This window comes from Camelina sativa, chromosome 14 (assembly GCF_030686135.1).
Source record: "Camelina sativa cultivar CO46 ecotype springtype chromosome 14, ASM3068613v1".
NCBI lineage: Eukaryota > Viridiplantae > Streptophyta > Magnoliopsida > Brassicales > Brassicaceae > Camelina > Camelina sativa.
In genome coordinates this window covers 5,742,057-5,769,328 of record NC_141893.1, presented here as the reverse complement: position 1 = coordinate 5,769,328, position 27,272 = coordinate 5,742,057, and the positions used below count along the sequence as shown (strand labels likewise).

The window sequence follows — 27,272 nt, the reverse complement described above, 5'->3', positions numbered from 1 at the left end:
ATTTTATTTTGGTGAAATACGAGTTCAATATATATATAAAGCTAAAGCTATAAAATTAATATATGGATTTGCGAAAAAAAAATGTGGTTGCGCATAATGGACATAGCTCGCAGAACAAGCAAATACAGCAGAGTGCGTGAGAGTAGTTGGAAAATAAATAAACTTAACTATCGAAGATTTCTTCAGACAAAGTAAATACAAAAATAAACAAAAATATCGTATCCATAATTTGTTTAAAATTCCACGGAAAAATAGAGTTTTTTTTTGTCGCCATACTAAAATTAATATACTATGTTTGTTATTACATGAGATATTTTTTTTTTGTTCTAGAAAAATCCAATTTCCTAAAAAAAGGTTTAGGAAATAATAATAATCATCTTTTAAAAAAAAAAAAAAAAAAATCTAGAGAGGGGCGTAATTGACTGGGGCATGTGCATCCCATCTGCAACGTGACCGGACTTCAACTCCGAATTCAAACCGATTTATATTTTTGGGATGAGCTTTTATATTTAGAAAGCGACACCTTTTTTTTTTTTCCTTCTTTTTCAAATTTTAAATTTATTTATTTTCCTACAAACCAGAAAAAAGAAAAAAAAGGCAAGGGATCCGTGATACCAAAGGATTCGCTCTCACCACGCGCCTCAGTATCCGTCACATCTCACGCGTTACTTCTCTCCCCTCCCTCCCTACTATATAAATCTCGTGTTCCCTTCTTCCCATTCTGCACCTCTATCTCTCACTAATTTCGATATTGCCACTGAATACCAAAAAAACCCGAACCAAACGTAAATCGGTTTAAGCTATGGTGGAAGAAGAGTTGTTGTCGTTGGCTAATTCTGACAATCTAACTCGGACTGACTCCGTCGAGAAAAAACGAGTCAGAGAAGACGAAGACGACGTCGTTCTCGACTCGCCGGAGGTGAAGAGGTTGAGAGATGATCTATTCGATGTTCTCGATGACTCGGATCCTGAACCGGTGAGTCAAGATCTCGACTCGGTTATGAAAAGTTTCGAACACGAGCTATCAACCACCGCGACCGGAGGAGATACTCAGCCGGATCTCGGTTATCTTCTCGAGGCTTCTGATGACGAGCTCGGTTTACCACCTCCTCCTCCTCCTCTTCCGTCGGTTGTTTCTCCGGTTCCCGTAGCGAAGGAGGAAGAAACGACGGATTTGGTGCGAGCTTCGTCTGATTCGTCTGGGATCGATGAGATTTGGGGATTCGAAGACCACGTTTCGGATTATGCTGATTTAGATTTTTGTCCCGGCGCTGGAGATTACGTTGCTGTTGAAGGACTTTTCGAGTTTTCCGACGATTGTTTTGATTCCGGCGATCTATTTTCGTGGCGGTCGGAGTCGTTACCGGCGGAATGAATTAACAACAAACTTGTCGGAGTTTTTTTTATATTTTAATTAGGTGGGAAATGAAAACGATGCCGTTTTGTAAAGCGTTTTGGCTCTCTCCCTACCGTTTTTTTTTTTTTTTTTTTTTACCGTATCAGTTTATGGTAGATGGTTAATATCTCTATATTAATTAAAAATTATTAGGATTTAGGAGGAAAAGTTAAATATTTTGTTAGCTGGGAAGTACTTTGCTAGATTAGTTTATAAAACGAATTCGTTTGTTTGTTCTTCTCAGATCTCTCGTCTTTTTTTCTTTTTGTTGCATAGCTTTTTTTTAATGTGAAATTTTAATATGAAAAAACCACTTTGTCAATCTCTATAATACGAAACGTCCGTAAGAGTCTGATTTCATTTTCAGACAGAGGCGAATATGACGGCCCATAAAGCATGTTGTGATAGCCCCAAAGGCCCATAACAAACTACTGTTACACATATTCATCATCACTATGTCATCATGGTACTGATTCTGGTTTAGAGTCAAAACAGATAATCTATTTGTCTAAACCCATCATCACGAAAAATCAAGCCATACATCGGATTGATCAAGATGAAAAAGGATTGATCAAGTCAAATTGACTATATTTCAAAAGGTTCTTAACCATTACCAAATCCGATAACCGGTCGAGTTAAAAATATGAGAAACCGGGAATTCGTTAATTTGTACAATACATTCGCAAAAGATATTAAACCTGAACTAGGTGAACCTGAGGAGGTGGCTACAAAAATTATTCGGATCAATGAGAGTATGAGACGATGTAAGTGGTCTTCTCGAGGCTCGGGCTAATTTTTTAAACAATCTTATCAAGTGATGATGTCTGAATTATCTTCGTAAAACCTGTTCATGACTCACTATCATATCACGTTTTGTTCAGGCATAAGGCCGGCCGGACTGAGATAGCTAGCTGGCTCTGACCCAGACAATAAGCGGCACTGCGTTCGTTTTCTTTCAACTTTTTTTTTAGTATAGGAACCACCTTTTGCTTGGTGTTTGAGTCTCTTCATCTGAATTTACGTGAAGTATTGAAGAAGTGTGATGTCAAACATTGGTCAAAACTATCTGATGTTAGAGTATATGCAAACATCTCAGAAACTGACAACATGCTGGTAGGTTATACTTGTCTGTGTTTTTCTCCTGCTTGATGCACTTATTTATAACTTCTGGTCGTTCCTTAATTAGACGACGCTATAAGGATAAAGATCCCAAGGTGTTAGTTCATTTCATGTCACAGGCGTTAGCTCACCCATTCATCACGGGCAAGTGAACGTCATTATATTGTATATAACACAATTTGATTTTGATTAAGATTCTGAAGAAAGTGTGTGAATTGATCATCTTGTTTTCAGATCCAAAAATTTAGTCTTGGACCATTGTTTGGTTGGTGGATTTCACATAATGCCATTTCCATATATGTATATCAGAGTTTGAGAGTACTTGTGTCAAAAGATTAGGTAGCTTTAGAAGTTTGTCTTGCAATTTCTATAATTACAAAAGAAGATGATATTGTGATGAGTGGGAGAATGATGTCTAGAAGAAAGATTGCTCCGTATTAGTAAATAAAAACAACAGCTCTTTGCAATTTTTCGTACCTAACATAAATAAAAGCTCTCTCTTTATCATAATAACAACAACATTATTGTTACTATGCTTTTGACGACTTGGTAAGTTGCGTGCAGATTAGTTGTAGTAGTCTTTTGATTCTCTGCTGTTGAAATTATAGTCACACCTAATAAAGAGGAAATGGTGTTTTTTTCTAATGGCTGATCCCACGCTTTAATAATTCCTCTAAACCTGTCATTCTTACACTAACTGCAAATATTTAAGAGCCGTGACATTGGCAGTTCTCTTATATCAATTTCACGACTTTGTTATGAGTGTTCCGTTTATAGTTTTGACGAAGACGTTATTTTTTTCTCTTGTAAAGTAGTACAAACAACACGAACGTTCCTTGTTATGAAACAATAATTATGGAGTCTATAGTTCACACTTCACATTATACGGGAAACCTGAGCATCTTCCATGCATTTGCATGTTTCATACAGGTAATGGATGTACTTTGTACCGGTGACTATTTTTTAAAATCAGGTGTTGTATGTTTTGAGACTGGTTCAAGTAACTTTTTGTAGGTAATATTAAAAGCAAGAGTAATTATCACACGATTTTCTACTAACTTCTTGTAGACATAAAAGAAAATTCGAAAATAATAAAGAGTTGTATTCATAAGAATTTCTAGTAAGATCCCTTTTAATTGTCCAAAATATTTTTATATAGGATCGCGTATTTGGATATGCTACCCATTTTGATTCATCAGTTTTTTTCAACAAACAATTTTAAATTTGGTTTACCATTTGGTCTTATCTCTTATGATTAATTCAATCCTCGCGCGTGATCTTCAAGAGCGGTCCATTTTGGTTTTATTATTTGGTAATTCGTACCACATTTTCTTCTTAAAGTCGTTTTTTCCAACTTCTGAAAACTTCGTTGCTAAGAAGTCTTCGCATGTCGTAACGCGTCTTCTTCTTCTTCTTTCCTCTTATAACTCTTCCATTCAAAGAAAGACAACATACACTATCCTCTCTCTCTCTCTCTCTGTCCCTCTGCAACTCGGCCATGGGAAAGAAGCTTGATGCTTTGCTTGGTCGGAGTTTCAAGACCAACAAGTTCAAGTCTCTTCTCAACTTAGCTCTCACACGGCTCTCTATCCTCAAGAACCAACGTCAAGTCAGGCTCTCTCAAGCCATTTCTGATGTCACAGAGCTTCTTAAGCTCGGCCACCACGAGCACGCTTGCCATAGAGTCGACCAACTTGTCAAAGAGCAAAACACACTCGACGTTCTTTTCTTCATCCATGGCTACTTCACTCTCTGTCAAGACCGTATTCACCTTTTCGAACACAACAGGGATTGCCCTGAAGAGCTTTTAGAAGCTGTTTCTGGTTTGCTCTTTGCAGCGTCTAGAATCGGAGAATTTCCTGAGCTTCAAGAGATTCGTAATGTTTTGATTTCGCGTTTTGGCAAAGACCTCGCGGCTCGGTCTATTGAGTTGCGCAGTAATAGTGGGGTCGATCCCAAAGTAAGCTTTGATTCAATCCATACTATATATTCCATACGTTATATCATATATCTCTCTCTCTCTTAATAGAACAAAATACTTACTGAGTTTCATGTTTCTTTTGGTGTTACTATAGATAATTCAAAAGTTGTCGACAAGACATCCACCGAGAGAAGTTAGAATGAAGGCTTTGAAGGAGATTGCTGCAGAGAATAACATTGTTCTGAAACTAGAAGAAGCTTCTACGTCCACTGAGGTATGGAAATCTGCAATTAACCACAAAGTAAACAGAAAGTGACAAATCATGTTAACAAATCAAGTCAAATGTATGATATATGCAGGTAACAACAAATATGCAGGGAATATCAGATGTTTCTAAGGCTAAGCTTGCAAGTGAAGATGGAGAAGATGAGATAGGAGAAGGCTATGGTTTATCTGACTCGGTCAAGAGAGGAAGGAAGAAGTATAGAGATGTGGCTGATGCTGCACAAGCAGCATTTGAGTCAGCGGCTCATGCAGCAGAGGCTGCACGAGCGGCTGTGGAGCTTTCTCAGTTTTCTCCTCGTGGACCAGACACTCCTCGTGGACCAAGAGGGGAAAATTCATTTAATGGTTCTGAAAACAAGGAATCAGAACAAGAACATAAAGGTAATGATGAATATTCAGAAGGTAAAGGGTATGTGAGGTCAGAATCTAAGAGTTCGATGTCGGATTCAGAAGAAATTATTGATGAAGTCCCAGTGATGTCATTTAGAGAAGACCCTGTGAAGCTATTGGAGAAGGATACTGTTATCTACGATAGTGAAGAAGAAACCCAATATAGTGTTAAGAGTAATACTATTACTAAGGTTAAAGATGAGCCAAGTCTTATGGATGGTACAAATAGAGCGGTTACAGGACATGTGGATCACATGGTTCATTCAATTGACGATCCTATTCTGCGTAAAGCGGGTTTGAAGAGTCCGATTTCAGTCAGGACCAGAGGAGTTCGTGGATACTAAGAAGTATAAATATATATATATTTTTTTCAGGTGCAATCATATGGTTTAGTGGCTGAGTTTTGTACAATCTTTCTATGTTCTCTGTTTTTTTGGGTAATGATGTAAGATTACGATATTCTTTATGGATATAAGCTTTAAATATGTTGAGCAGTATGCATATGCATGTGTTTTGTTTAAGAACTGAAGCAAGTTCAAAGAACCTACCTGCAAAACTACTGTCCTCTGCCCCTCTTTTTACCATGCTGAATTAGGTCAGAATATGCCTGGAAACTTAGACCCACATCTTCATCATATTCAATTCCAAGCTCCTCCTGCCAAGTAACAGTAGTTAAAAAAATTACGGCCAAGCTGAAGTAATTTGTACGAAGAAACATGTGAAAGATGTACGATTCAGCACCTTAAATTCCTTAATATCTCTGGGAAAATTCTCTGTTACAGTATCCCAAATATCTCTGAACATCCTCTTACGCTTACGCCACTGATTAATCTTATCCGCGTACATATCTTCAACAGCCTTTTTGTCTTCTGGCCTCACCAATGTAATCCCTTCACGTAGTTTGATCAGTTTATCTTCCATTTCCTTAACCTGTGGTACACAGTTGGAATCACTTTTCTAGGCTATTTCCTGTTACAAGCTTACTGAACGATAAAAGCCAAACACATACCTCTTTCCTCAGTTTGGTATCTTTCTCTTGTATCTCTTCTAGTGTCAAGTTAGACTGCAAGCTCTTGATTTCTGCGATAATGTCACACATAAGATACAACATGATCCGAACAAGCAGCTATATCACAACATCTAAAGACTATGAAGTATGAAGTGAGCAAAAAAGCTAGTAAGAAGTTTCACACCTGACTCAACTTCAGTGATAGTTTTCTTCTTCTCTTGGAGCTGTTCTTGAAGATTGGCATTGTCTTCTTTCATCTGAGCAAGCTCTTCATTGTTTGGGATCTCGAACTGGTCTTGTCTAGCAATGTAAATCTTCTGCTTACCATACTCTTTGAACGTGATTTTCCCGGAATCAGCAAGGCTATCAAGTGCCTTCTGTACTGCAGTCTTCTTAAGGTTAAACTTTTGCAAAGCATCAGCTGCGTTTTGTGTGTTCAGAGGTCGGTTTTGCTGCACCACAAATGTAACACAACAAAACAACACATTTCATCCAAATCTCTAATTAAGATAACAAACAACAAAACCCATCACTGAGTACCTTAACCTAACCACAATTTCAATTTCGAATTTCGAAATTTCAAAATTCAAAAGTCGTATTATATGTTCCTTGGTCCGTTTTAAAAAATTGGGTTTCCGATAAGAAAAAATTAGAAGCGAAGAGGAAGGTGCTCACCTCGTTTACAAAGTTGAGTACGATAGCTGCAGAGAAAAACAAGTAAATAAGTGAGAAATCAAATTGACGAAGAAGAAACTACAAAAAAAAAAAAAAAAAACCAGATCGGGTAACGATGATGAATCGAATCAAGATCAAAGAGAATTAGAAGATAGATTATACCTTCTGTATTATCCGATTTAGGAGCCATTTTTGCCTGAAGTAATGCGCGGGAAAATAAAACCCTTGAGAGCGAGAAAGCTACTTTTTTTTTTTCTTCCCTTTACCGATATTTTTATGAGGAAGAAGACAACATCATCCTCACTGAGAAGCTTAATACACGAGAGAGAGAAATTAAAACGGTGCCGTTTTATAAGATAGATGGGCCTTTTATATATTATATGTAAGCCCATTAATTTGATATCCTAGACAGGCCCAATTCTATGTAAACAGCCAGAGATGGCTAGCTGCTTAGAAAGAAGAGCTCCGGTTCTCTCATTCTCCTTCTTCTCGACTGATAGATCGCTCGGAACTGGGAAAACAGCGTAATCGGTAAAAGTCTTGATCATTTCTTCATATAGAAACAATTTCGAATGTATAGGGGAATCTCATAATCTAGTTATATGTTTAGATCGTCAATGAATTGTTGTCGTCTCTCTCTCTAGGTCTTCTTTTCGTGTTTGATTCTGATGCTCATTTTTTTATGAGGTTAAATGGCTTACCTTTGAATTGAACTCAGAGCCAGAATTGAGTTCAAAGTTTGTAACTTTATCGTCTTTTGTATTGATGGTGTAGTATAGTCTCTCTAGGTCCTCTTTTTTTGTGTTTGATTCTGATGCTCAATTTTTTCTGAGGTTATATGGCTAACCTTTGAATTGATCTCAGAGGCAGAATTGAGTTTAAGGTTTGTAACTTTATCTTCTTTTGTATTGATGGTGTCTAAGCATTGTGTTTTATTCTGACTTTTGTGTACATCGTGTTTGATTTAGGATTATAAGTCGAGGAAGATAGGGAGTGATTTGAGTATTGGTCAGGATGTCTATGGCTGATGAGCCTTTATACCCGATTGCCGTGCTTATAGACGAGCTGAAAAACGATGATATTCAGCTTAGATTGAACTCTATTAGACGGCTTTCTATCATTGCTCGTGCTCTTGGAGAAGAGAGGACAAGAAAAGAGTTGATCCCATTTCTTAGTGAAAACAATGACGATGACGATGAGGTGCTTCTCGCCATGGCCGAAGAGTTGGGTGTTTTTATTCCTTACGTAGGAGGCGTTGAACATGCACATGTTTTGCTTCCACCGCTGGAGACTCTCTCCACCGTTGAGGAAACTTGCGTCAGGGAAAAAGCTGTAGAGTCACTTTGCAGAATTGGTTCTCAGATGAGGGAGAATGACTTGGTTGAGCATTTCTTCCCTCTGGCTAAGGTTAGATAAGGATAATTATTACTCCTCTTATCAAACTTAAATGATTGCTATGCGTGTACTGTGCAACCAACTTAAGCTTACTGAACACCGTCATTGTTTAACAGCGACTTTCAGGTGGTGAGTGGTTCACAGCCAGGGTATCAGCATGCGGGATTTTTCATATTGCATACCCAAGTGCTCCAGATCAGCTTAAGGCGGAGCTAAGATCAATATACAGTCAGCTGTGCCAAGATGACATGCCAATGGTGCGCAGAGCTGCAGCAACGAATTTGGGGAAGTTTGCTGCTACGATTGAATCAGCTCATTTGAAGACTGACATTATGTCCATGTTTGAGGATCTTACCCAAGATGGTATGTTTTTCGATTTTATATGGTTTCGTTTTGCCAGCATATACCTCATAAAAAAACTTCACCAAGTCTGTTCATATACTGCATTGAACACTGAGCATTAGTTGAAGTTAAGCAGCACTAGCTTTGTCCAAATATCAGTTTCAGTGTCTTACTTTTATGATGATCATATAGATTTTGACTATCTTATTGACATTAATATCAGATCAAGATTCAGTTAGATTATTGGCTGTTGAGGGTTGTGCTGCTCTTGGGAAATTGTTGGAGCCCCAGGACTGTGTCACACACATTCTTCCTGTAATTGTCAATTTCTCGCAGGTGAGTAAATGTGTGAATCAGTGAATGTGATAAGATTCTTTGCTGATGAGCTTTATTGGATAGCTGTAACGCAGAGATGTATGTGCTCCTTTATCTTGATATTTTGTCTCTGAGCAGGATAAGTCCTGGCGTGTACGTTATATGGTTGCAAATCAGCTCTATGAACTTTGTGAAGCTGTAGGACCAGAGCCAACTAGGTAAGCAATGATGGTTGAACTTAGCTATGGTTTAATGTTTTATTGATGTCTTTGTTGACCTCTATGAATTGTATATCAAACTTTATATTACTGGCTTCAGAGGTATGGTACTTGGAAATTTATGTTTGTTGAGTCATCTTGACAGATTTCCTTTTGTTTATATTGAAGGACTGATTTGGTACCTGCATATGTTCGCCTACTTCGTGATAATGAGGCTGAAGTTCGGATAGCAGCTGCTGGAAAAGTTACCAAGTTTTGTCGCATATTAAACCTTGAACTCGCGATCCAGCACATTCTTCCCTGTGTAAAGGTACACGCGTAGGAGTATTTCACTGATCTCATATTTCCCAAAGGACCAGTGTTTGCTTATTACTACTATTAGCTTATTGTTAAACTTGCCTGTAGGAATTATCATCAGACTCTTCTCAGCACGTCAGATCTGCATTGGCCTCAGTTATAATGGGGATGGCTCCAGTCTTGGGTAAGGTAAGCGAATCAATACAATGTGCCCCTCCTACCATGAATATTGTCATCTATACAAAAATTCATGTCGCTCTATAGTTTGGAGTCAAAATGCTCGTAATATTATATGCAGGTTTAGCATCTTTAAGATAATGATAATTTCTTTTGTTTGAAAACTATGTATCTATCTTCTTTTCCCGGTCACTGTCATCTTTACTGTGATTGGAATTAGCCCGCAACCACTTGACCTTAGTTTTCTATATAAGATATTTTAGTTGCATATTTTGACTTGGCTGTGACATTCATTGCAGGATGCAACAATTGAGCATCTTCTTCCAATCTTTCTTTCTCTATTGAAGGACGAATTTCCTGATGTACGCTTAAACATTATCAGCAAACTTGACCAAGTGAACCAGGTTTGTTATAATCAAATTACTTATCTCTTTGCACAAGATTGAATTCAAGTTACCATGTTTTGGTCAAGTCAAAGATTACTTGACTGCAACTTCTTTGTCCATCCATTTTCAGATGATGATGCGGTTTTTTTTATTTATAATATTGGCAGGTTATTGGGATTGATCTACTATCACAATCTTTATTGCCAGCCATTGTAGAACTTGCTGAAGACAGGCACTGGAGGGTACGTCTGGCTATAATTGAGTATATTCCCTTGTTGGCCAGCCAATTAGGTGTAGGCTTCTTTGACGACAAGCTTGGTGCTCTCTGCATGCAATGGTTGCAAGACAAGGTCCCTCATCCTTTACCTCCATTAAATCATCAGATATTTAAATCTATATTTTCTACCATTTGAAATTTTTGTATACTTTCTATTGTCAGGTTCACTCAATCCGCGAAGCTGCTGCGAACAATCTTAAGCGTCTTGCTGAAGATTTTGGTCCTGAGTGGGCAATGCAGCATATAGTTCCTCAGGTTTGTCTAGAAATCTGAAGCGTGTGTTATATTTTTTCTTCATTTTATTTTAAATCGATCATTTTTGCTATCTTATATAACTAAATTATATTTACTTGTGCAGGTTCTAGAGATGATTAACAACCCACACTATCTATACCGGATGACGATTCTTCGTGCAGTATCGCTCCTCGCGCCAGTAATGGGATCCGAGATCACATGTTCCAAACTCTTGCCTGCGGTGATAACTGCATCTAAAGACAGGCAAGTCTTTCACTCTCTCTCTCTCTTGAAACATAAAATCTCATTGATTCAATTCATTGCTCCTAAATAGCTAAGTAAGAAAACTACTCTTTCCTCTTAACAGAGTTCCAAACATCAAATTTAACGTCGCCAAAATGATGCAGTCTCTCATTCCGATAGTTGACCAATCGGTTAGTAAACATTCACACCGCATTGCCTTTTTGGTTCTCACAAGTAGAGAAAGAGCTTATGATTCCACATCGTCCTCATTAGGGGATCTAGACTTAAATGTTGTTGATTTTTTTTTTGGTTTCGGAAGGTTGTGGAGAACATGATACGGCCATGCTTGGTGGAGCTAAGTGAAGACCCAGACGTTGATGTACGGTTCTTCGCAAATCAAGCTCTCCAGTCTATTGACAATGTGATGATGTCTAGCTAAAAAATGATGAAAACAGCAACACAGTGTGTTCATGAGGTTTTGTAAACGATACTTCCTTGCTTGTGTGTTGTCACTTTTTAGACGTAAAGTAACCGTACGAACTTTGTCAATTGTGTCCCTCTGCTACTAATGTAATGTTGGCTTCATGTTTTTCTGTTTTTTTTTTTTTTGTTGTCTCTCGTGTCCCTAATATTGGTTAGCTTAAAATATCCATTCTAGTTTGAGGGGACTGAGAAGTGAAAATATTTGCTATTGAAATTGAAGATTGGGAAAATATATATCTGGTATGTTAGGTAGTAACTAATGTTCACAAATGTGCAATTGAGAATTTATGATGACTTGTTGTAGGTGTGCTTAAAGGAAATTTAGAAATTGCATTGAGTACATTTGTAATAGTCCAAACAAATTTAACTGATTAATTTGTAGATTAATAGCTAATACTTTTAGAAAATTTTAATTGGTCAAATTGTTAAGTCGTCTGGTTTCAAGCCCATGGGACTCTCCACATATCATACAGGTAAGGTTCATCAAAAGTCAACCTTTTTTTATTCCTTTTCCAAAAAAAAAATTAATGAGGAAGAAGAAGAAGTCATCATTGTGAAATGCTTCCTTCATACGAGAGACAGATATTTTTTAAAACGACGCCGTAGTATAAGATATATGGACCTTTTATAAATTATACGTAAGCCCATTTAGTACATATATTTAACAGGCCCAATTTTATGTACAAAGAGCTTGAGATGGTTTAGATGCTGTGAAAGAAGAACTCCGGTTCCCTCATTCTCCTTCTTCTCTCTGATTGATTGATTGATTGATTGATATAGATCGCTCCGAACTGGGAAAAGTGAAAACAGCATAATCGGTAAAATCTCGATCATTTCAATTTTCTTCAATTAGAAACAATTTCAAATGTATATGAGAATCTCAGAATCCCATTTTATTTACTTAGATCGTCAATAAATTGTAGTATCGTTCTCTAGGTCTTCCTTTCGTGTTTGATTCTGATGCATCTTTTTTTTTTTTTTAGAATAAATGGCTAAGCTTTGAATTGATCTCATAGGCAGAATTGAGTTTAAAGTTTTGTAACTTTATCACCCTTTGTATCGATGGTGTATATATATGCATTGTTTTATTCTGACTTTTGTGGACATCGTTCTTGATATAGGGACTAGTTGAAGAAAGGTAGGGAGTGATTTGAGTATTTGGTCAGGATGTCTATGGTTGATGAGCCTCTATACCCGATTGCCGTGCTTATAGACGAGCTTAAGAACGATGATATTCAGCTTAGACTGAACTCTATTAGACGGCTTTCTATCATTGCTCGTGCTCTTGGAGAGGAGAGGACTAGAAAAGAGTTGATCCCATTTCTTAGTGAAAACAATGACGATGACGATGAGGTGCTTCTCGCCATGGCCGAAGAGTTGGGTGTTTTTATTCCTTATGTTGGAGGCGTTGAGCATGCACATGTTTTGCTTCCACCGCTGGAGACTCTCTCGACTGTTGAGGAAACTTGCGTGAGGGAAAAGGCTGTAGAGTCACTTTGCAGAATTGGTTCTCAGATGAGGGAGAATGACTTGGTTGAGCATTTCTTTCCTCTCGCTAAGGTTAGATAAAGGATATTTATTACTCCTCTTATCAAATCTCTTTGGTCAGTTTAATTTTATCTTTCCATGCCCTGTCTAACTTAGTCAGCCTTGTGAAATTGAGCTACTCGAAAAGCTAAAGAACATAGATTTTTTGGGTCCGTTAGTTTGGAAATAAGCTTTTGGGTCCTCTTGTTTCAGTATTCTCCTTTTTAGTTATGTAGAGGAATCAGTAAGTTGAAGTCGTTTTCATCTATTTTGGTTGATCTAAGGCAACATCCAGTCATATATATCTGACTTCGTTAGCCTTCATTTGGGGTTGTGGTTGTGGTTTTGTTTGTGACCATACACCTGTATAGGAACCCAAATGATTGCTATGCTCATACTGTGCAACCAACTTAAGCTTACTGAACACCGTTATTGTTTAACAGCGACTTTCAGCTGGTGAGTGGTTCACAGCTAGGGTATCAGCATGTGGGATTTTCCATATTGCATACCCAAGTGCTCCAGATCCGCTAAAGGCGGAGCTAAGATCATTATACAGTCAGCTGTGTCAAGATGACATGCCAATGGTGCGCAGAGCTGCAGCAACGAATTTGGGGAAGTTTGCTGCTACAATTGAATCAGCTCATTTGAAGACTGACATTATGTCCATGTTTGAGGATCTTACGCAAGATGGTATGTTTTCCGATTTTATATGGTTTCCTTTTGCCAGCATATACCTCTTAAAAACTTTCATCAAGTCTCTTTATGGCGGTGTCTAATATAAATAAAGGAAATTTATAGGGCTACTGCATTGAACACTGAGCATTAGTTGAAGTTGAGCAGCACTTGCTTTGTCCACATATCAGTTTCAGTGTCTTACTTGTATGGTGATCATATAGCTTATGACTATCTTATTGACATTAATATCAGATCAAGATTCAGTTAGATTATTGGCTGTTGAGGGTTGTGCTGCTCTTGGGAAATTGTTGGAGCCCCAGGACTGTGTCACACACATTCTTCCTGTAATTGTCAATTTCTCGCAGGTGAGTATATGTGTGAATGTGATAAGATTTTTGGCTGATGAGCTTTGGAAAGCTGTAAGGCAGATATGTATGTGCTGCTTTGTCTTGAATATTTTGTCTCTAAGCAGGATAAGTCATGGCGTGTGCGTTATATGGTTGCAAATCAGCTCTATGAACTTTGTGAAGCTGTAGGACCAGAGCCAACTAGGTAAGCAATGATGGTTGAACTTTGCTATGGTTTAATGGTTTATTGATGTCTTTGTTGACCTCTATTTTTACAATTCTATATCAAACTTTATGTTACTGGCTTCAGAGGTATGGTACTTGGAAATATATGTTTGTTGAGTCATCTTGATAGTTTTCTTAATTCTTGTTTATATTGAAGGACGGATTTGGTGCCTGCATATGTTCGTCTACTACGTGATAATGAGGCTGAAGTTCGGATAGCAGCTGCCGGAAAAGTTACCAAGTTTTGTCGCATATTAAACCCTGAACTCGCGATCCAGCACATCCTTCCCTGTGTAAAGGTACACGCTTAGGAGTATTTCATTGATCTCATATAGCCCAATCGATTTACCGTTGGCGTTTGCTTATTACTGTTAGCTATTAGCTTATCGTTAAATTTACCCGTAGGAATTATCATCAGACTCTTCTCAGCACGTCCGATCTGCATTGGCCTCAGTTATAATGGGGATGGCTCCAGTCTTGGGTAAGGTAAGCGAATCAATACAATGTGCCCCTCTTACCATGAATATTGTCATCTATACAAAAATTCATGTGAGTCAAAATGCTCGTAATGTTATATGCTGCTTAAGATAATGATAATTTCTTTTGTTTGAAACCATGTATCTATCTTCTTTTCCCGGTCACTGTCATCTTTACTGTGTTGGGAAGTAGCCTGCAACCAGTTGACTATATTTTTCTGTATAAGAAGATATTTTAGTTGCATATTTTAACTTGGCTTTGACATTCATTGCAGGATGCAACAATTGAGCATCTTCTTCCAATCTTTCTTTCTCTATTGAAGGACGAATTTCCTGATGTACGCTTAAACATTATCAGCAAACTTGACCAAGTGAACCAGGTTTGTTATAATCAAATTACTTATCTCTTTGCACAAGATTGAATTCAAGTTACCATGTTTTGGTCAAGTCAAAGATTACTTGACTGCAACTTCTTTGTCCATCCATTTTCAGATGATGATGCGGTTTTTTTTATTTATAATATTGGCAGGTTATTGGGATTGATCTACTATCACAATCTTTATTGCCAGCCATTGTAGAACTTGCTGAAGACAGGCACTGGAGGGTACGTCTGGCTATAATTGAGTATATTCCCTTGTTGGCCAGCCAATTAGGTGTAGGCTTCTTTGACGACAAGCTTGGTGCTCTCTGCATGCAATGGTTGCAAGACAAGGTCCCTCATCCTTTACCTCCATTAAATCATCAGATAGTTAAATCTATATTTTCTACCATTTGAAATTTTTGTATACTTTCTATTGTCAGGTTCACTCAATCCGCGAAGCTGCTGCGAACAATCTTAAGCGTCTTGCTGAAGAGTTTGGTCCTGAATGGGCAATGCAGCATATAGTTCCTCAGGTTTGTGTAGTAAGCTTAAGCGTATTGTATATTTTTTTCTTCACTTTGATTCAAAACGATCATTTTGTTATTGTGCAGGTTCTAGAGATGATTAACAACCCACACTATCTATACCGGATGACAATTCTTCGTGCAGTATCGCTTCTCGCACCAGTAATGGGATCCGAGATCACTTGTTCCAAACTCTTGCCTGCGGTAATAACTGCATCTAAAGACAGGCAAGTCTTTCACTCTCTCTCTCTCTTGAAACATAAAATCTCATTGATTCAATTCATTGCTCCTAAATAGCTAAGTAAGAAAACTACTCTTTTCTCTTATCAGAGTGCCAAACATCAAATTTAACGTCGCCAAAATGATGCAATCTCTCATTCCGATAGTTGACCAATCGGTTAGTATCCATTCACACCGCATTGTCTTTTTTTTTTGGTTCTCACAAGTAGAGAAAGAGCTTATGATTCCACATTAAACTCATTAGGGAGAATCAAAACGTCCATATATTCAAATGTTGTTTTTTTTTTTGGTTGTGAAAGGTTGTGGAGAACATGATACGGCCATGCTTGGTGGAGCTAAGTGAAGACCCGGACGTTGATGTACGGTTCTTCGCAAATCAAGCTCTCCAGTCTATTGACAATGTGATGATGTCTAGCTAAAAATGAGGAAAACAAAAACACAACGTGTTTGGTATTAATGAGGTTTTGTAAACGATATTTTCTTGTGTGTTTCTGTTTACTTTTGACAAGCAACTGACCGTACGAAGTTTGTCAATTGTGTCTCTCTGCTACACTTTTGTAATGTTGGCTTCATGTTATTTTGGTTAGTTTAAAATATCCACTGTGCAGTTGAGAATTTATGATGGCTTGGGTAGAGGTTTGTGCATAAAGGAAATTTAGAAATTGTAGTACGTAAATTCGTAATAGTCCAAACAATTAGTTGATTAATTTAATTAGTAACTTTAGGATATTTTAATTGGTCAACTTTATTGAGTCTTCTGGTGAAAATTCCATGGGCTTTTTATACTCCACATAGCATCATCAGATTCAGCTCGTTGTTGGTTTAGCTCAGAAGACTTCATCAAAAGTCAAAACCTTGTCGTACAAGGAAACACAATCACTTAATTGACCTAGGAAGCGATCTGAAACTCCCTCGAAAAGTGCAAAAATATATATTATACATATATTTATGTGTTTGAATCAAAGGTTTTCTTATTGACGTTTTCACTTCGATTTTATTGCATTTTTCTTTTATGATTTCTCAAGAAATTTCCTAATTGTTATAAATAAGTGTTTGATTTTATAATGAATATAAATAATAAATATAGAGAAATTTATACACGCAGAAGGATCGGGATACTGAATAAAAGAGAGATGAGAGAGAGATTTTACTTCTTCTATAATTGAAGTTTTGTAAAATGTATTTGTGTGTTACAATGAACGATTCATCGCTCAATTTATAAAGATAAAAAGAGAAGTTACAGTGTTTGCATAGTGACGATGGGCTCCACAAAATTTACGTAACATTTATCACATGCACGCATCCTTTTGTGACTTTGTGAGTTTCTCCTATTTTTGACTTTCGTAACACTCCCCCTTGGAGACCAGTGTCACTATGTCTCTTGCGTAATATCTTTTGTTGCCTCGTTAAAAACCTTTCTAGGAAACCCCAATGGGAAAAACCTTAGTAAAGTAAAAAGAGTACAACCTCACAAGCTCCCCCTCGACCGATCAGGATCGCATCTTACAAGTCTTGTTGACGACGCATTCCAATGTTATGGACATGTTTCCTGAACATAGTTGTAGGTAATGACTTTGTGAAGAGATATGCAGAATTCTTGGATGATCGAACATATCTTACTTCAATGTCTTTATTCTTCACGAGTTCTTGGGTGTATGAAAAAAAACTTTGGAGGGATATGTTTGGTTCTATCCTTTTGATGTACCCTTCCTTTGTTTGAGCAACACATGCAGCATTGTCTTCATATAAGATAGTTGGCTCTGTATTCTGATGAATTCCGCTACTTGATTTAATGTGTCGACTTATCGATCTTAGCCACACACATTCTCTACTTGTTTCATGAAGTGCGATAATTTCAGCATGATTCGAAGAAGTAGCTACGAGTGTCTGCTTTTGAGAACGCCATGATATAGCAGTGCCTCCAATCGTGAACACGTATCCTGTTTGTGAACGAGCTTTGTGTGGATCTGATAGATATCCTGCATCTGCAAAACCAATCATTTGACCATTTAAATTGTTAGGATAAAATAATCCTAAATCAATAGTCCCTTGAAGATAACGAAAGACATGTTTAATCCCATTCCAATGTCTTCGTGTAGGAGACGAACTAAATCTAGCCAAAAGATTAATTGAAAATGAAATATCAGGTCGAGTGCAATTTGCAAGATACATAAGGGCTCCAATTGCACTTAGATACGGTACTTCAGGACCAAGTATCTCTTCATTTTCATCAGGTGGTCGGAAAGGATCACTCTCAACATTTAATAATCTAACAACCATTGGAGTACTAAGAGGAGTTGCCTTATCCATATTAAAATGTTTTAACACTCTTTTAGTGTATGTGGATTGATGCACAAATATACCCTTTTGAGTATGCTCAATTTGTAGACCAAAACAAAACTTTGTATGTCCGAGATCTTTCATCTCAAATTCTCCTTTTAAATAGTTTGTTGCTTTCTGTATTTCCTGTTAAGTCCCGATTATATTAAGATCATCAACATATACCGCAATTATCACAAATCCGATGTTTGTTTTCTTGATGAAAACACATGGGCATATAGGATCATTCACATATCCTTCTTTTGTTAAATGCTCACTGAGACGATTATACCACATACGTCCAGACTGCTTTAACCCATATAATGATCTTTGTAACTTTATTGCACATAAATCTTTGGATTTAGCTTTTAATGCTTCTGGCATATTAAATACATCAGGAACTCTCATATAGATATCATTGTCTAATGATCCGTATAAGTATGCTGTAACGACATCCATGAGACGCATCTCTAGATTTTCGCCAGCTGCTAGACTCATTAGAAATCTAAACGTTATTGCATCCATAACAGGGGAATATGTTTCCTCATAATCAATCCCGGGTCTTTGAGAAAATCCTTGAGCTACAAGACGAGCCTTATATCTTGTAATTTCATTTTTCTCATTTCGTTTTCTAACGAATACCCACTTGTATCCAACTAGTCTCACATTTTCAGGCGTGTGTACAAGAGGTCCGAATACATTTCGTTTATTAAGCGAGTCAAGTTCGAATTGTATTGCATCTTTCCATTTTGTCCAGTCATGTCTCTTTTGACATTCATATACAGACTTTGGTTCTGGATCCTTACTTTCCTCATATATTTCCCTTAAAACAAGGTAAGAGAAAGTGTCATCAACATCATCGATTTTATTTTGATTCCATATCTTTCCAGTATGGATATAGTTGATAGAAATCTCATGATTTTCTTCAGGCTCATGATGCTCAATACTTTCATTAGACTCATGATTTGTTTCTTCCAAAGTGCTTTCTGCTATTTTGGGCATATCATGCTTTTCAGCTTCCTTTCGCTTTCTAGGATTTTTATCCTTAGAACCAACTGGCCTACCACGCTTCAAGCGTATTCTAGACTCTCGTGTATCATCTGCTTTTCCACATTCTTGTGGTATTTCAATTCTAGCAGGAACATTTGCAGCTGGTATATATGATTTAGTTACCGTTCTGGTATCAGCAAATGCATCAGTAAGTTGATTTGCAATAATCTGCATATGCATGATTCGTCGAACTTCTATTTCAGACTGCTTGGTAGGAGGGTCAAGGTGTAGCAAAGATGGTACACACCATTTGATATCTTTTCCTACTTGCTTATTTTCTTCCCGTAGAACCGGGAAAACTTTCTCATCAAAATGACAATCGGCAAAACGTGTCGTAAAGACATCACCAGTATGTGGTTCTAGGTATCTTATAATTGATGGAGAATCACAACCAATATATATACCCAACTTTTTTGTGGTCCCATCTTTGTACGTTGTGGAGGTTCTATAGGCACATATACCGCACAACCAAAAATCCTTAGATGGGCTATATTTGGTTCTCGACCAAATGCTAACAGGGGAATACTTATGATATGCACTTGGTCTTATCCGAATAAGCGCTTCTGCATGCAAGATGGCATGTCCCCATACATAGGTTGGAAGTTTTGATCTCATGATCAATGGTCTTGCAATCAATTGCAAATGTTTAATTAATGATTCTGCCAAACCATTTTGTGTATAAACATGAGCTACAAGATGTTCAACTTCAATTCCTGTTACCATGCAATAATCATTAAATGCTTGGGATGTGAATTCACCAACGTTGTCTAGTCTAACTCTCTTAATAGGATAATCAGAGAACTGAGCTCTTAATTTGATAATCTGAGTTAGAAATCTCGCAAATGCCAAATTTCGAGATGACAATAGGCAAACATGTGACCATCTGCTAGATGCATCAATCAACACCATATAATAGTGGAATGGTCCACATGGTGGATGCATCGGTCCACATATATCACCTTGAATTCGTTCAATGAACTTTGGTGATTCTTTATCAATTTTGGTTGGCGATGGCCTTATGATCAATTTTCCAAGAGAACACGCTTCACATGTCATTTTATTTCCCTGATATATCTAATTAACTTTTAGTGAATGACCATGTGAGCTCTCTATAATTTTTTCGTATCATTGTAGTGTCTGGGTGACCAAGGCGATCATGCCATAATGTGAGATCTTCTGGATTTATTTTGATCACAAGATGCGATTCTATTACATCTATATAAGTATGATGCAAACCAGAAGGAAGTTCTGGAAATTTTTCCAACACATGCCTTTTTCCAGATTTATTATAAGTTATATACATACACTTCATTCCATTTTCAGTGGCAGACTGAGTTTCATATCCTTGAAGGTATATGTCTTTGAAACTCAACAAATTCCTTTTAGAATTCGGAGAATATAAGGCATTCTTTATGGAAAACTTTGTTCCATTAGGCAATACAAAGTTAGCTTTGCACTTCCTTCAATCAAGTGTGTAGGACCTGATATTGTATTGACAATAATTTTTGTTAGTTTTAACTCAGACAAAAATCTCTTATGTCTCAGAATAGTGTGTGTTGTTCCACTATCTGGTATACAAATTTCTTTGATATTTTTCCTTGTAATTGTTTGTTTGAATCTTCATCCATTTCCGTAATAAGCATAAAAATTAATAATATAAGTAAATTTCATTTATAGATAAACATATAATGATTATACATTATCTTATTTTAAGAAACAACATTATTTTAAAAACAACTGAAATACATAATACTTATTAATGGCATTACTGGAGACTACTAGTCTCACTACAAGCATTTCAGTTATCCGCATGAGCGGTCTCGTCGAACTCGTTCACGAAGTCAGATGCATCGAGGTACGATATACCATCAAAATGCGCTGTGAGGTTCACTTCTTTCCCTTTTCCCTTTTGGGACTCTTTGAACAATTTGCAAAGATGTTCAGGGGTTCGACACACATGGGCCCAATGCCCTTTCGATCCACATATATAACAGATGTTCTCACGCTTCTGTGTGTTACTTCCTTGGGATTCTTTTCCCTTAGGACCTTGTTCAGATCGAACCCATTTATAAGACCTCTTGTTTTGTGGTTGAAAAGATCTTCCACGTCCGCGATTAAATCGACGACCACGACCTCGATAGGTTTGATTTCCTCTCTCCGTATTTTTTACATCCGTTGCATTTATTTCTGGAAATGCCTTTGTTCCCGTAGGACGGGAGTTGTGGTTTTTGAGGAGAAGTTCATTATTCTTCTCCGCCAATATAAGAGTCACAATTAACTCAGAAAATCTCTTGTATCCGCAATTTCTCTACATCTCTTGGAGAACTCGATGTTCTTTATGAAAAGTGAGGTAAGTCTTCTCGAGCATTTCAGCTTCGGTAATTGGCTTACCACAATATTTTAATTGCGATAAAATCCTCAGCATAGCGGAATTATAATCGTCCACTTTCTCAAAGTCCTGCAATCGCAAGTTTTTCCAGTCCTCTAATGCATGAGGGAGAGTTATTTCTCTTTGGTTGTCAAACCGTGCTTTTAAAGCTTGCCACAGCTCTGCTGGGTCTTTTATGTGCGCATAGTCATGCGTCACATTTTCATCGAGATGTTTTCTCAGGAATATTATTGCCTTGGCCTTATCTTTGGAAGACGACATATTTTCCAATTTTATGGTCTCCGACAATTCTTGCGACTCTAAATAGAGTTCCACATCTGTCGTCCATGCTATGTAGTTTGCTCCAGTAATTTTGAGAGCCGGAAATTTAAGCTTCTCAATGTTTGCCATTAGTTATCTAAACACAAAGCCGAATAAGTATTATTAGCAAGATAATTTTATTTATTTTAGAATGCACCATTTATATTAATAATGCAAGCGATTACAAAGAACACTAATGCATAGAACAGTAAACCAATGTTAATGGTAAACTCTTCGTGAGTAAATTCTCCAACGAAGAGACCATAAATACAAGTAATAATTGCAATTAAACAAACAATTAAAAATAAACTAAACAACTTTCTTCAGAAAAATTTATGAGGAGTGATGCGGTTTTAGATGAATGAAAGACTGAAAATATGAGTGTATTTATAGATTGAAAATTACTGTTCATAGCCGTTTGAAAAGTGTAAGATTTTTGAAAAATTTTCTTTGTGATCGTTGGTGAAAAGTATTAAGCGTAAAATAAATCATAAATTAAACAATCAATCAATTAAAATTTAGCAATTTCATATATATGTTAATATACAGGTGGCTGAGCCTCCTTATATATTAACCATAATGTAAATATAATTTAACGGCAATATTATGGTGACAGAATCATCCACGTGATAACAGTAAATAAATTATGGTGACGTAGTTATCCATATTATCGGCGGCTGAGCCGTCCATTGTTATGGTGCGTGAAGCAGCCACTACAATAATTACTTATAGGGGCGGAATACCTCCCACTATAGTAATAAATAAATAATGGTGTTTTGAACAACCATTGAAAAAAATATATTTTTTTTTAATGAGGCGACATACCGCCTAGTAGAATAACATATAAAATATAATAACATATATATTATAAATATATAATTATAACCCACCGTATAGTGATCGTGCTGATAGCGTGTTATAAATAAGTGTTTGATTTTATGGTGAATATAAATAATAAATAGAGAGAAATTTATACCCGCAGAAGGTTCGGGATAATGAATAAAAGAGAGTTGAGAAAGAGATTTTACTTTTTCTATAATTGAAGTTTTGTAAAATATATTCGTGTGTTACAATGAACGATTCATCGCTCAATTTATAGAGGTAAAAAGAGAAGTTACAGTGTTTGCATAGTGACAGTGAGCTCCACAAAATTTACTTAACATTTATCACATGCACGCATATTTTTATGACTTGGTGAGTTTCTCCTATTTTTGACTTTCATAACACTAATAAATATTTCTATCTGATTTTTTTTGACCTGCAATAGGATTAGGAAACTACAAAATATAAATATATCTGAATATCTTTATAAAAAATAATATAATCCTAAAAATCATAGGAATTGCGTTTTCTGAGGTTATATAAACAACAACAAAATTAGAGTTTAATTTCTCTTGTTTCTCTCGGTTATGTTTATTTATGTTGTTTATCGTTCTGGCGTAATCGTTACGTAATCAAGTGTTTGGGAGAGAAGAAGGATGACGACGATGAAGTACCTAATTCCAGAACCAAAAACTAAAGAGGTAACCTTTTGATTCTGTTTGTCGATATCTCTTTAAACGATTCGGATTCCACATTCTGATGTTAGGGTTTTAGTATAATTTGTGATTTTGAATAGTTTTGTAGCGTTTCTTCATTACTTTTGCGATATTGTTTATATACCTTACAGATTTTGTTCCAGAAGACGTTACAAACTGCTGCGATTACACTAGGAGAACTTAGAGAGTTAAGTGGTAGGCGTAAAGCAGTCGAAGAATTTGTAAACAAAACCACTTCTGCAGCTTCTAGAGTCATCTACGGAGGAGCTTCTCATTGCGACCAGGTAACTTATAAACCAATTTATTTTGTAAGCTTTTTAAACTTTTCGTTTGTTGCTTAGGGATTGTTTTTGGATTATTCAGGATCTTCAAAAACTTCGAAAATACCTTCCTGTACTCCTTAACTTGGTGCGTTACGCCGATAACCTTAAAAGGGTATCGAATCTTAAGATAAGATGGAGTAGTGGATTGATCTCTCAGACTTTGATTCAGCGTACATGTCCTAAATTCTTCCAAGTCGATAACATCATGCTCGAGCTCGCAACGGTTACTTTCGTTTACGCAGTTAAGCTCCGCGAGAGAGCAATGGAACTAGGATCCACTACAGGTTTAGTCCCTTTTTTTTTTTCTTTTTGTAGTTGCTTCTATATACTTACTTTTCATTAACTCCATCATAATCTTGCTCCTGATTACAAACAGATTACAAGGATTCGGTAACAGTGTACCGAGAAGCATCTGGAGTATTCCATCATCTGTCTCAAGAGATTCTTCCTTCTTTAAAAAATTGTGTTCCTCCAGGGAAGCTTCCAGAACTAACTCCTCCCCTTTGCTCTTCTTTTAGTCTCCTCTGTTTAGCTGAAGGTCAGGTTAGTGGCTTTTACCACTCCTGGTGGCTTCATATATGTTTTCTTGATGCTAATAGTGAGACATATTGTTTTTAAATAGACTGTAACTATAAAGAACGCTGAAGAGAGCGGCACAAGCGCAAGCCTATTGTCGAAACTGCATTTTGGAGTTTCTCAATTGCTTTCTGAAGCCTATGCTCATTTGTCATCTAGAGCTAACGGAGACTTTAAAGACCTATCCACCCGCTTTCTTGTAAGTCACGTATCCGTAAACACTTATGTATCTTGGTCTGAAGCGCATCTAGTTGGTGTTCTTGGTTCAGTCAAATGCCTTAATCCTCTGGTTCTTGAATGTAAAACGATAACTTTGCTTTAGATTTTACGTAGAAGCTAGATGAAGCAACAAATCTATACTACTTGATGATTGGTTGGATTGATCGTGTAGGAATATGTATCAACTCTGGGAGCTTTCCACGAGCTAAAGAGCCAAAAACACTTGGCGGAAGTGCTGGAATCCGAAGATCGGATAGGCGACGCGATTGGGGTGCTCAGGCGTGCCTTAACAGCCGCGAAGAAGAGTACGCCGTCGAAAGACGACACGTGGATATCCATATTCAAGAAAGAGAGAGAGGAAGTAACTAAAACCATGACCAAGTATGAGAAGTTAAACGATTCCATGATGTTACAGAAGATTCCAATTAATAGAGAGATACCTTATCCAGAAGGTAGAAAGATTGTTGATCTCATTGCTTACACTCCCACTAGATTGGAACAAGAACTTCGATTCAAGCCGTAGAAGAAGATTCACACCCAACTGTACGATAGTGTTTTTTTTTTTTTGGTTAACGTTTGAGTTTGGAGAAGAGATTAAAAAGGTGTTGTGATATAGGTTGATACTCTTTGCCATTGGATTAAAGTTATATCTGATAGTGCAATAATACTCTGTTTTATTAGCCCAAACTCAGATTGGCTCATTAAGCCCAAAAACTTAGACAACTGTTGAAAGATCATTCTCGTTGCCTGAATCTCAATATGTAAATTAAGTCATCAGAAGTTATAGAAGTCAGAACTAAGATAATATATAGTAACTAATTTTGATATCTTAAGGTAATGAATATGACCTTCAAATATTAAACAGATATTGTAGATTGTTTGAAGATGTGATGACAGTGCATATCGTTTAATTTATAATTATCTCACTATTTTCAAACATTCTCAAAAATATATTTTCGGTGTTTCTATCTAGTTATACTACTAGTCACAAATAATCTTCCAAAGCTTATTATAAAGTCAAAGATTAATTTCACAATGTCAACCATTTGGCTGAGGATTATAACTATTTTCACAATGTCAAACATTATTTTGCGAAGGATTAAAACAAGATTAGCACGTACTTAAGACATGTATGTGTAGTACAGAAGGTAATATAATTGATAAAGGTAAGGCCGTATTCAAATTTATACTCTTCTTACTAGTTTAATAGAACGACTTAATTAGGTCAATTCGAATATCCCATGTATCTGAATTTTTTAAGTGTTAGAGATAGACCAATAAAAGTATTCAACTCTGTTAATGAATTTTATTATTTATTTTTTCCCTTGTTTTAGTCATATAATTACTGTTCTTTTATATAATCAGGAGCCATTATGTCCTTTAACTTGTGTGAAAGGCCACCTTAACTCATGCTTAAAGCTTAGCATATCCCTAATTATTTTAAAACTTATACCTAATGAATCCTAATCCTGTTCCTGGTCATTTGGATCTATCGTCAAAACACTCTGTTTATATATCATATTATCTTTCAAAATAAAATACTTAAATAATTATATTACTTTGTTTGTTTATTCTGCACATGGAATGACTAGCCAGGTTGATCCGATCTTGAAAACGAAACCAACGTATAAGTGGGTTTGAAAAATGTGGTAATTGAAAAAAAGAGCGATATTTGGTTGAACCTTCTTCGTTAGGAAATAAAATATTTATACATTATTATAAAATTAAAAATTTAAATCATTTTTTATAAACCCAAACCGATATATAATTTTGTTCTAATTGTAAAATTTAAATTCTAACCATCTTATTTGTAAATCCAAACCGATATATAATTTTGTTCTAATTGGAAAATCTAAGCCCTAATCATCTCATTTGTAAACCCAAACCGACATATAATTTTGTTCTAATTGTAAAATCTAAACCCTAACAATCTCATTTGTAAACCCAAACCGACCTATAATTTTGTTCTAATTGTAAAATCTAAATCCTAACCACCTCATTTGTAAACCCAAACTAACATATACTTTCGTTTTAATTATAAAATCTAAACCCTAATTCTCATTTATAAACCCAAACCGATATATAACCTCGTTTAATTGTAAAATCTAAATCAAATCAAGATTTACCTTTCTATAAATAAAAGTATACAGAATTTGTTTCCTTATTTTGTTTTACTTTTTAATTTAATTTTGATTTATTTTTTTAATAAAATATTAGATAAAACATTCTGATTGGTTGAGAGAGGAAATTGTGAATACAAAAATTCACCCTAAGGGTGAACTAAGTATTTTTCTTAAAACTAGATTTAGTAGACATCGTAGAGGAGCTATTATATTGCCCACACCAATAATCTGATAGAGACACCAGTTTCTTAAAAAGGCCACAGAGCATATAGAGCCACCTGGAATGGCGAACCTAATGGTAGGACCTGTACGGCTGCTAAACAATTTGATTCAAAGAATCTTTAGATTAATTCAAGATTCTTAGAGATACTGTCCAAATTTGCAAATATATTAAGTGACCTAACCCTATCTACATAATGAATAAAAAGTCCTCTCTCAACCAAAGGCAGAGAATATACTCTACGACAAGGACCTTGCAGCTAACGTGCAATTTTTGTATTAGTGAGAATCAAAATGAAATATTAAGAGACGACAATAAAAAAAATCGTAAAATTATACTTATGGCAAGTTATGCTTTTTTGGATTCGAGCATATTCGTCCCATGAATGCAACCAATTCCAATAACTTCTACTCCGGGTCTTATTGTAATATAATCAAATCATTTTTGTTATCATGTGGTTGTGTGCATCTTTTTATAACTATATGGCCGACAAATATTTAGTATATACTATGTGGTGAAGAAGATCCTTTTTGCTCGACTCTGGCCGCCATGTTCATACTAGCTGTATACATACATTATTTTTCATATGTATATAGACATATATCAAATGTGATCTAATATCAGCATATATTCTGTATCATCTCTATAAATTATTCTTAGAGCGAAAACAGCAGCCAT

General features: G+C 36.3%; 6 protein-coding genes and 2 pseudogenes across 8 annotated transcripts; 5 read left to right on the top strand and 3 right to left on the bottom strand.

The window, feature by feature from the left end:
- Positions 1–258: 258 nt before the first annotated feature.
- Positions 259–1,718, top strand: LOC104739991 (uncharacterized). Its single transcript, XM_010460487.3, has one exon. It carries the CDS (start codon positions 803–805, stop codon positions 1,373–1,375), a length of 573 nt encoding a protein of 190 aa, XP_010458789.1. The 5' UTR covers positions 259–802; the 3' UTR covers positions 1,376–1,718.
- A 1,492-nt stretch (positions 1,719–3,210) lies between these two features.
- Positions 3,211–5,596, top strand: LOC104739989 (uncharacterized). The gene is made up of 3 exons (XM_010460485.3): positions 3,211–4,475; positions 4,591–4,710; positions 4,796–5,596. Exons 1-3 carry the CDS (start codon positions 4,014–4,016, stop codon positions 5,453–5,455), a joined length of 1,242 nt encoding a protein of 413 aa, XP_010458787.1. The 5' UTR covers positions 3,211–4,013; the 3' UTR covers positions 5,456–5,596.
- Positions 4,454–7,114, bottom strand: LOC104739990 (homologous-pairing protein 2 homolog). The gene is made up of 7 exons (XM_010460486.3): positions 6,958–7,114; positions 6,796–6,821; positions 6,305–6,572; positions 6,121–6,191; positions 5,853–6,041; positions 5,660–5,766; positions 4,454–4,720 (listed from the first exon to the last, which is right to left on the bottom strand). Exons 1-6 carry the CDS (start codon positions 6,983–6,985, stop codon positions 5,668–5,670), a joined length of 681 nt encoding a protein of 226 aa, XP_010458788.1. The 5' UTR covers positions 6,986–7,114; the 3' UTR covers positions 4,454–4,720; positions 5,660–5,667.
- An 82-nt stretch (positions 7,115–7,196) lies between these two features.
- Positions 7,197–11,268, top strand: LOC104739988 (uncharacterized). Of its 3 annotated transcripts, none has more exons than XM_010460484.3 (14): positions 7,239–7,326; positions 7,660–7,678; positions 7,764–8,202; positions 8,307–8,553; positions 8,756–8,868; positions 8,986–9,065; positions 9,234–9,375; positions 9,471–9,551; positions 9,839–9,943; positions 10,093–10,275; positions 10,365–10,457; positions 10,561–10,700; positions 10,804–10,870; positions 10,999–11,268. In XM_010460484.3, the coding sequence occupies exons 3-14, from the start codon at positions 7,810–7,812 to the stop codon at positions 11,116–11,118; spliced, it is 1,764 nt and encodes a 587-aa protein (XP_010458786.1). In that variant the 5' UTR covers positions 7,239–7,326; positions 7,660–7,678; positions 7,764–7,809; the 3' UTR covers positions 11,119–11,268. The 3 variants fall into 3 exon arrangements, with proteins under 3 accessions (XP_010458785.1, XP_010458786.1, XP_087339774.1); XM_087483648.1 differs by having other exon boundaries at positions 7,248–7,326; positions 7,575–7,678; XM_010460483.3 differs by lacking the exon at positions 7,660–7,678 and having other exon boundaries at positions 7,197–7,326.
- Positions 11,269–11,819: 551 nt separating this feature from the next.
- Positions 11,820–16,131, top strand: LOC104739987 (uncharacterized). The gene is made up of 13 exons (XM_010460482.3): positions 11,820–11,980; positions 12,284–12,722; positions 13,133–13,379; positions 13,617–13,729; positions 13,837–13,916; positions 14,094–14,235; positions 14,342–14,422; positions 14,688–14,792; positions 14,942–15,124; positions 15,214–15,306; positions 15,385–15,524; positions 15,628–15,694; positions 15,837–16,131. Exons 2-13 carry the CDS (start codon positions 12,330–12,332, stop codon positions 15,954–15,956), a joined length of 1,764 nt encoding a protein of 587 aa, XP_010458784.2. The 5' UTR covers positions 11,820–11,980; positions 12,284–12,329; the 3' UTR covers positions 15,957–16,131.
- A 909-nt stretch (positions 16,132–17,040) lies between these two features.
- On the bottom strand, positions 17,041–17,847 carry LOC147927876 (secreted RxLR effector protein 161 pseudogene; annotated as a pseudogene).
- Positions 17,848–20,704: 2,857 nt separating this feature from the next.
- Positions 20,705–21,685, bottom strand: LOC147927875 (uncharacterized; annotated as a pseudogene).
- Positions 21,686–22,991: 1,306 nt separating this feature from the next.
- LOC104739986 (uncharacterized) lies at positions 22,992–24,938 on the top strand. The gene is made up of 6 exons (XM_087483005.1): positions 22,992–23,118; positions 23,265–23,417; positions 23,497–23,740; positions 23,833–23,999; positions 24,079–24,231; positions 24,424–24,938. The coding sequence occupies exons 1-6, from the start codon at positions 23,074–23,076 to the stop codon at positions 24,772–24,774; spliced, it is 1,113 nt and encodes a 370-aa protein (XP_087339131.1). The 5' UTR covers positions 22,992–23,073; the 3' UTR covers positions 24,775–24,938.
- The last annotated feature ends 2,334 nt before the right edge of the window (positions 24,939–27,272 follow it).

What these genes read in the sequence shown, in the direction of transcription:
- LOC104739987 (XM_010460482.3), top strand. Translation starts at nt 12,330, where the DNA reads ATGTCTATGGTTGATGAGCCTCTATACCCGATTGCCGTGCTTATAGAC. An exon ending in ACATCCTTCCCTGTGTAAAG is followed by an intron (nt 14,236 to 14,341) that starts GTACACGCTTAG and finishes ATTTACCCGTAG; the next exon opens with GAATTATCATCAGACTCTTC. An exon ending in AACTTGACCAAGTGAACCAG is followed by an intron (nt 14,793 to 14,941) that starts GTTTGTTATAAT and finishes TAATATTGGCAG; the next exon opens with GTTATTGGGATTGATCTACT.
- LOC104739991 (XM_010460487.3), top strand. Translation starts at nt 803, where the DNA reads ATGGTGGAAGAAGAGTTGTTGTCGTTGGCTAATTCTGACAATCTAACT.
- LOC104739988 (XM_010460483.3), top strand. Translation starts at nt 7,810, where the DNA reads ATGTCTATGGCTGATGAGCCTTTATACCCGATTGCCGTGCTTATAGAC. An exon ending in ACATTCTTCCCTGTGTAAAG is followed by an intron (nt 9,376 to 9,470) that starts GTACACGCGTAG and finishes ACTTGCCTGTAG; the next exon opens with GAATTATCATCAGACTCTTC. An exon ending in TTCCGATAGTTGACCAATCG is followed by an intron (nt 10,871 to 10,998) that starts GTTAGTAAACAT and finishes TGGTTTCGGAAG; the next exon opens with GTTGTGGAGAACATGATACG.
- LOC104739990 (XM_010460486.3), bottom strand. Translation starts at nt 6,985, where the DNA reads ATGGCTCCTAAATCGGATAATACAGAAG. An exon ending in TAAATCGGATAATACAGAAG is followed by an intron (nt 6,822 to 6,957) that starts GTATAATCTATC and finishes TTTTCTCTGCAG; the next exon opens with CTATCGTACTCAACTTTGTA. An exon ending in ATACCAAACTGAGGAAAGAG is followed by an intron (nt 6,042 to 6,120) that starts GTATGTGTTTGG and finishes TGTGTACCACAG; the next exon opens with GTTAAGGAAATGGAAGATAA.
- LOC104739986 (XM_087483005.1), top strand. Translation starts at nt 23,074, where the DNA reads ATGACGACGATGAAGTACCTAATTCCAGAACCAAAAACTAAAGAG. An exon ending in GAGCTTCTCATTGCGACCAG is followed by an intron (nt 23,418 to 23,496) that starts GTAACTTATAAA and finishes TGGATTATTCAG; the next exon opens with GATCTTCAAAAACTTCGAAA. An exon ending in ACCTATCCACCCGCTTTCTT is followed by an intron (nt 24,232 to 24,423) that starts GTAAGTCACGTA and finishes TTGATCGTGTAG; the next exon opens with GAATATGTATCAACTCTGGG.
- LOC104739989 (XM_010460485.3), top strand. Translation starts at nt 4,014, where the DNA reads ATGGGAAAGAAGCTTGATGCTTTGCTTGGTCGGAGTTTCAAGACCAAC. An exon ending in ATAGTGGGGTCGATCCCAAA is followed by an intron (nt 4,476 to 4,590) that starts GTAAGCTTTGAT and finishes GTGTTACTATAG; the next exon opens with ATAATTCAAAAGTTGTCGAC. An exon ending in AAGCTTCTACGTCCACTGAG is followed by an intron (nt 4,711 to 4,795) that starts GTATGGAAATCT and finishes TGATATATGCAG; the next exon opens with GTAACAACAAATATGCAGGG.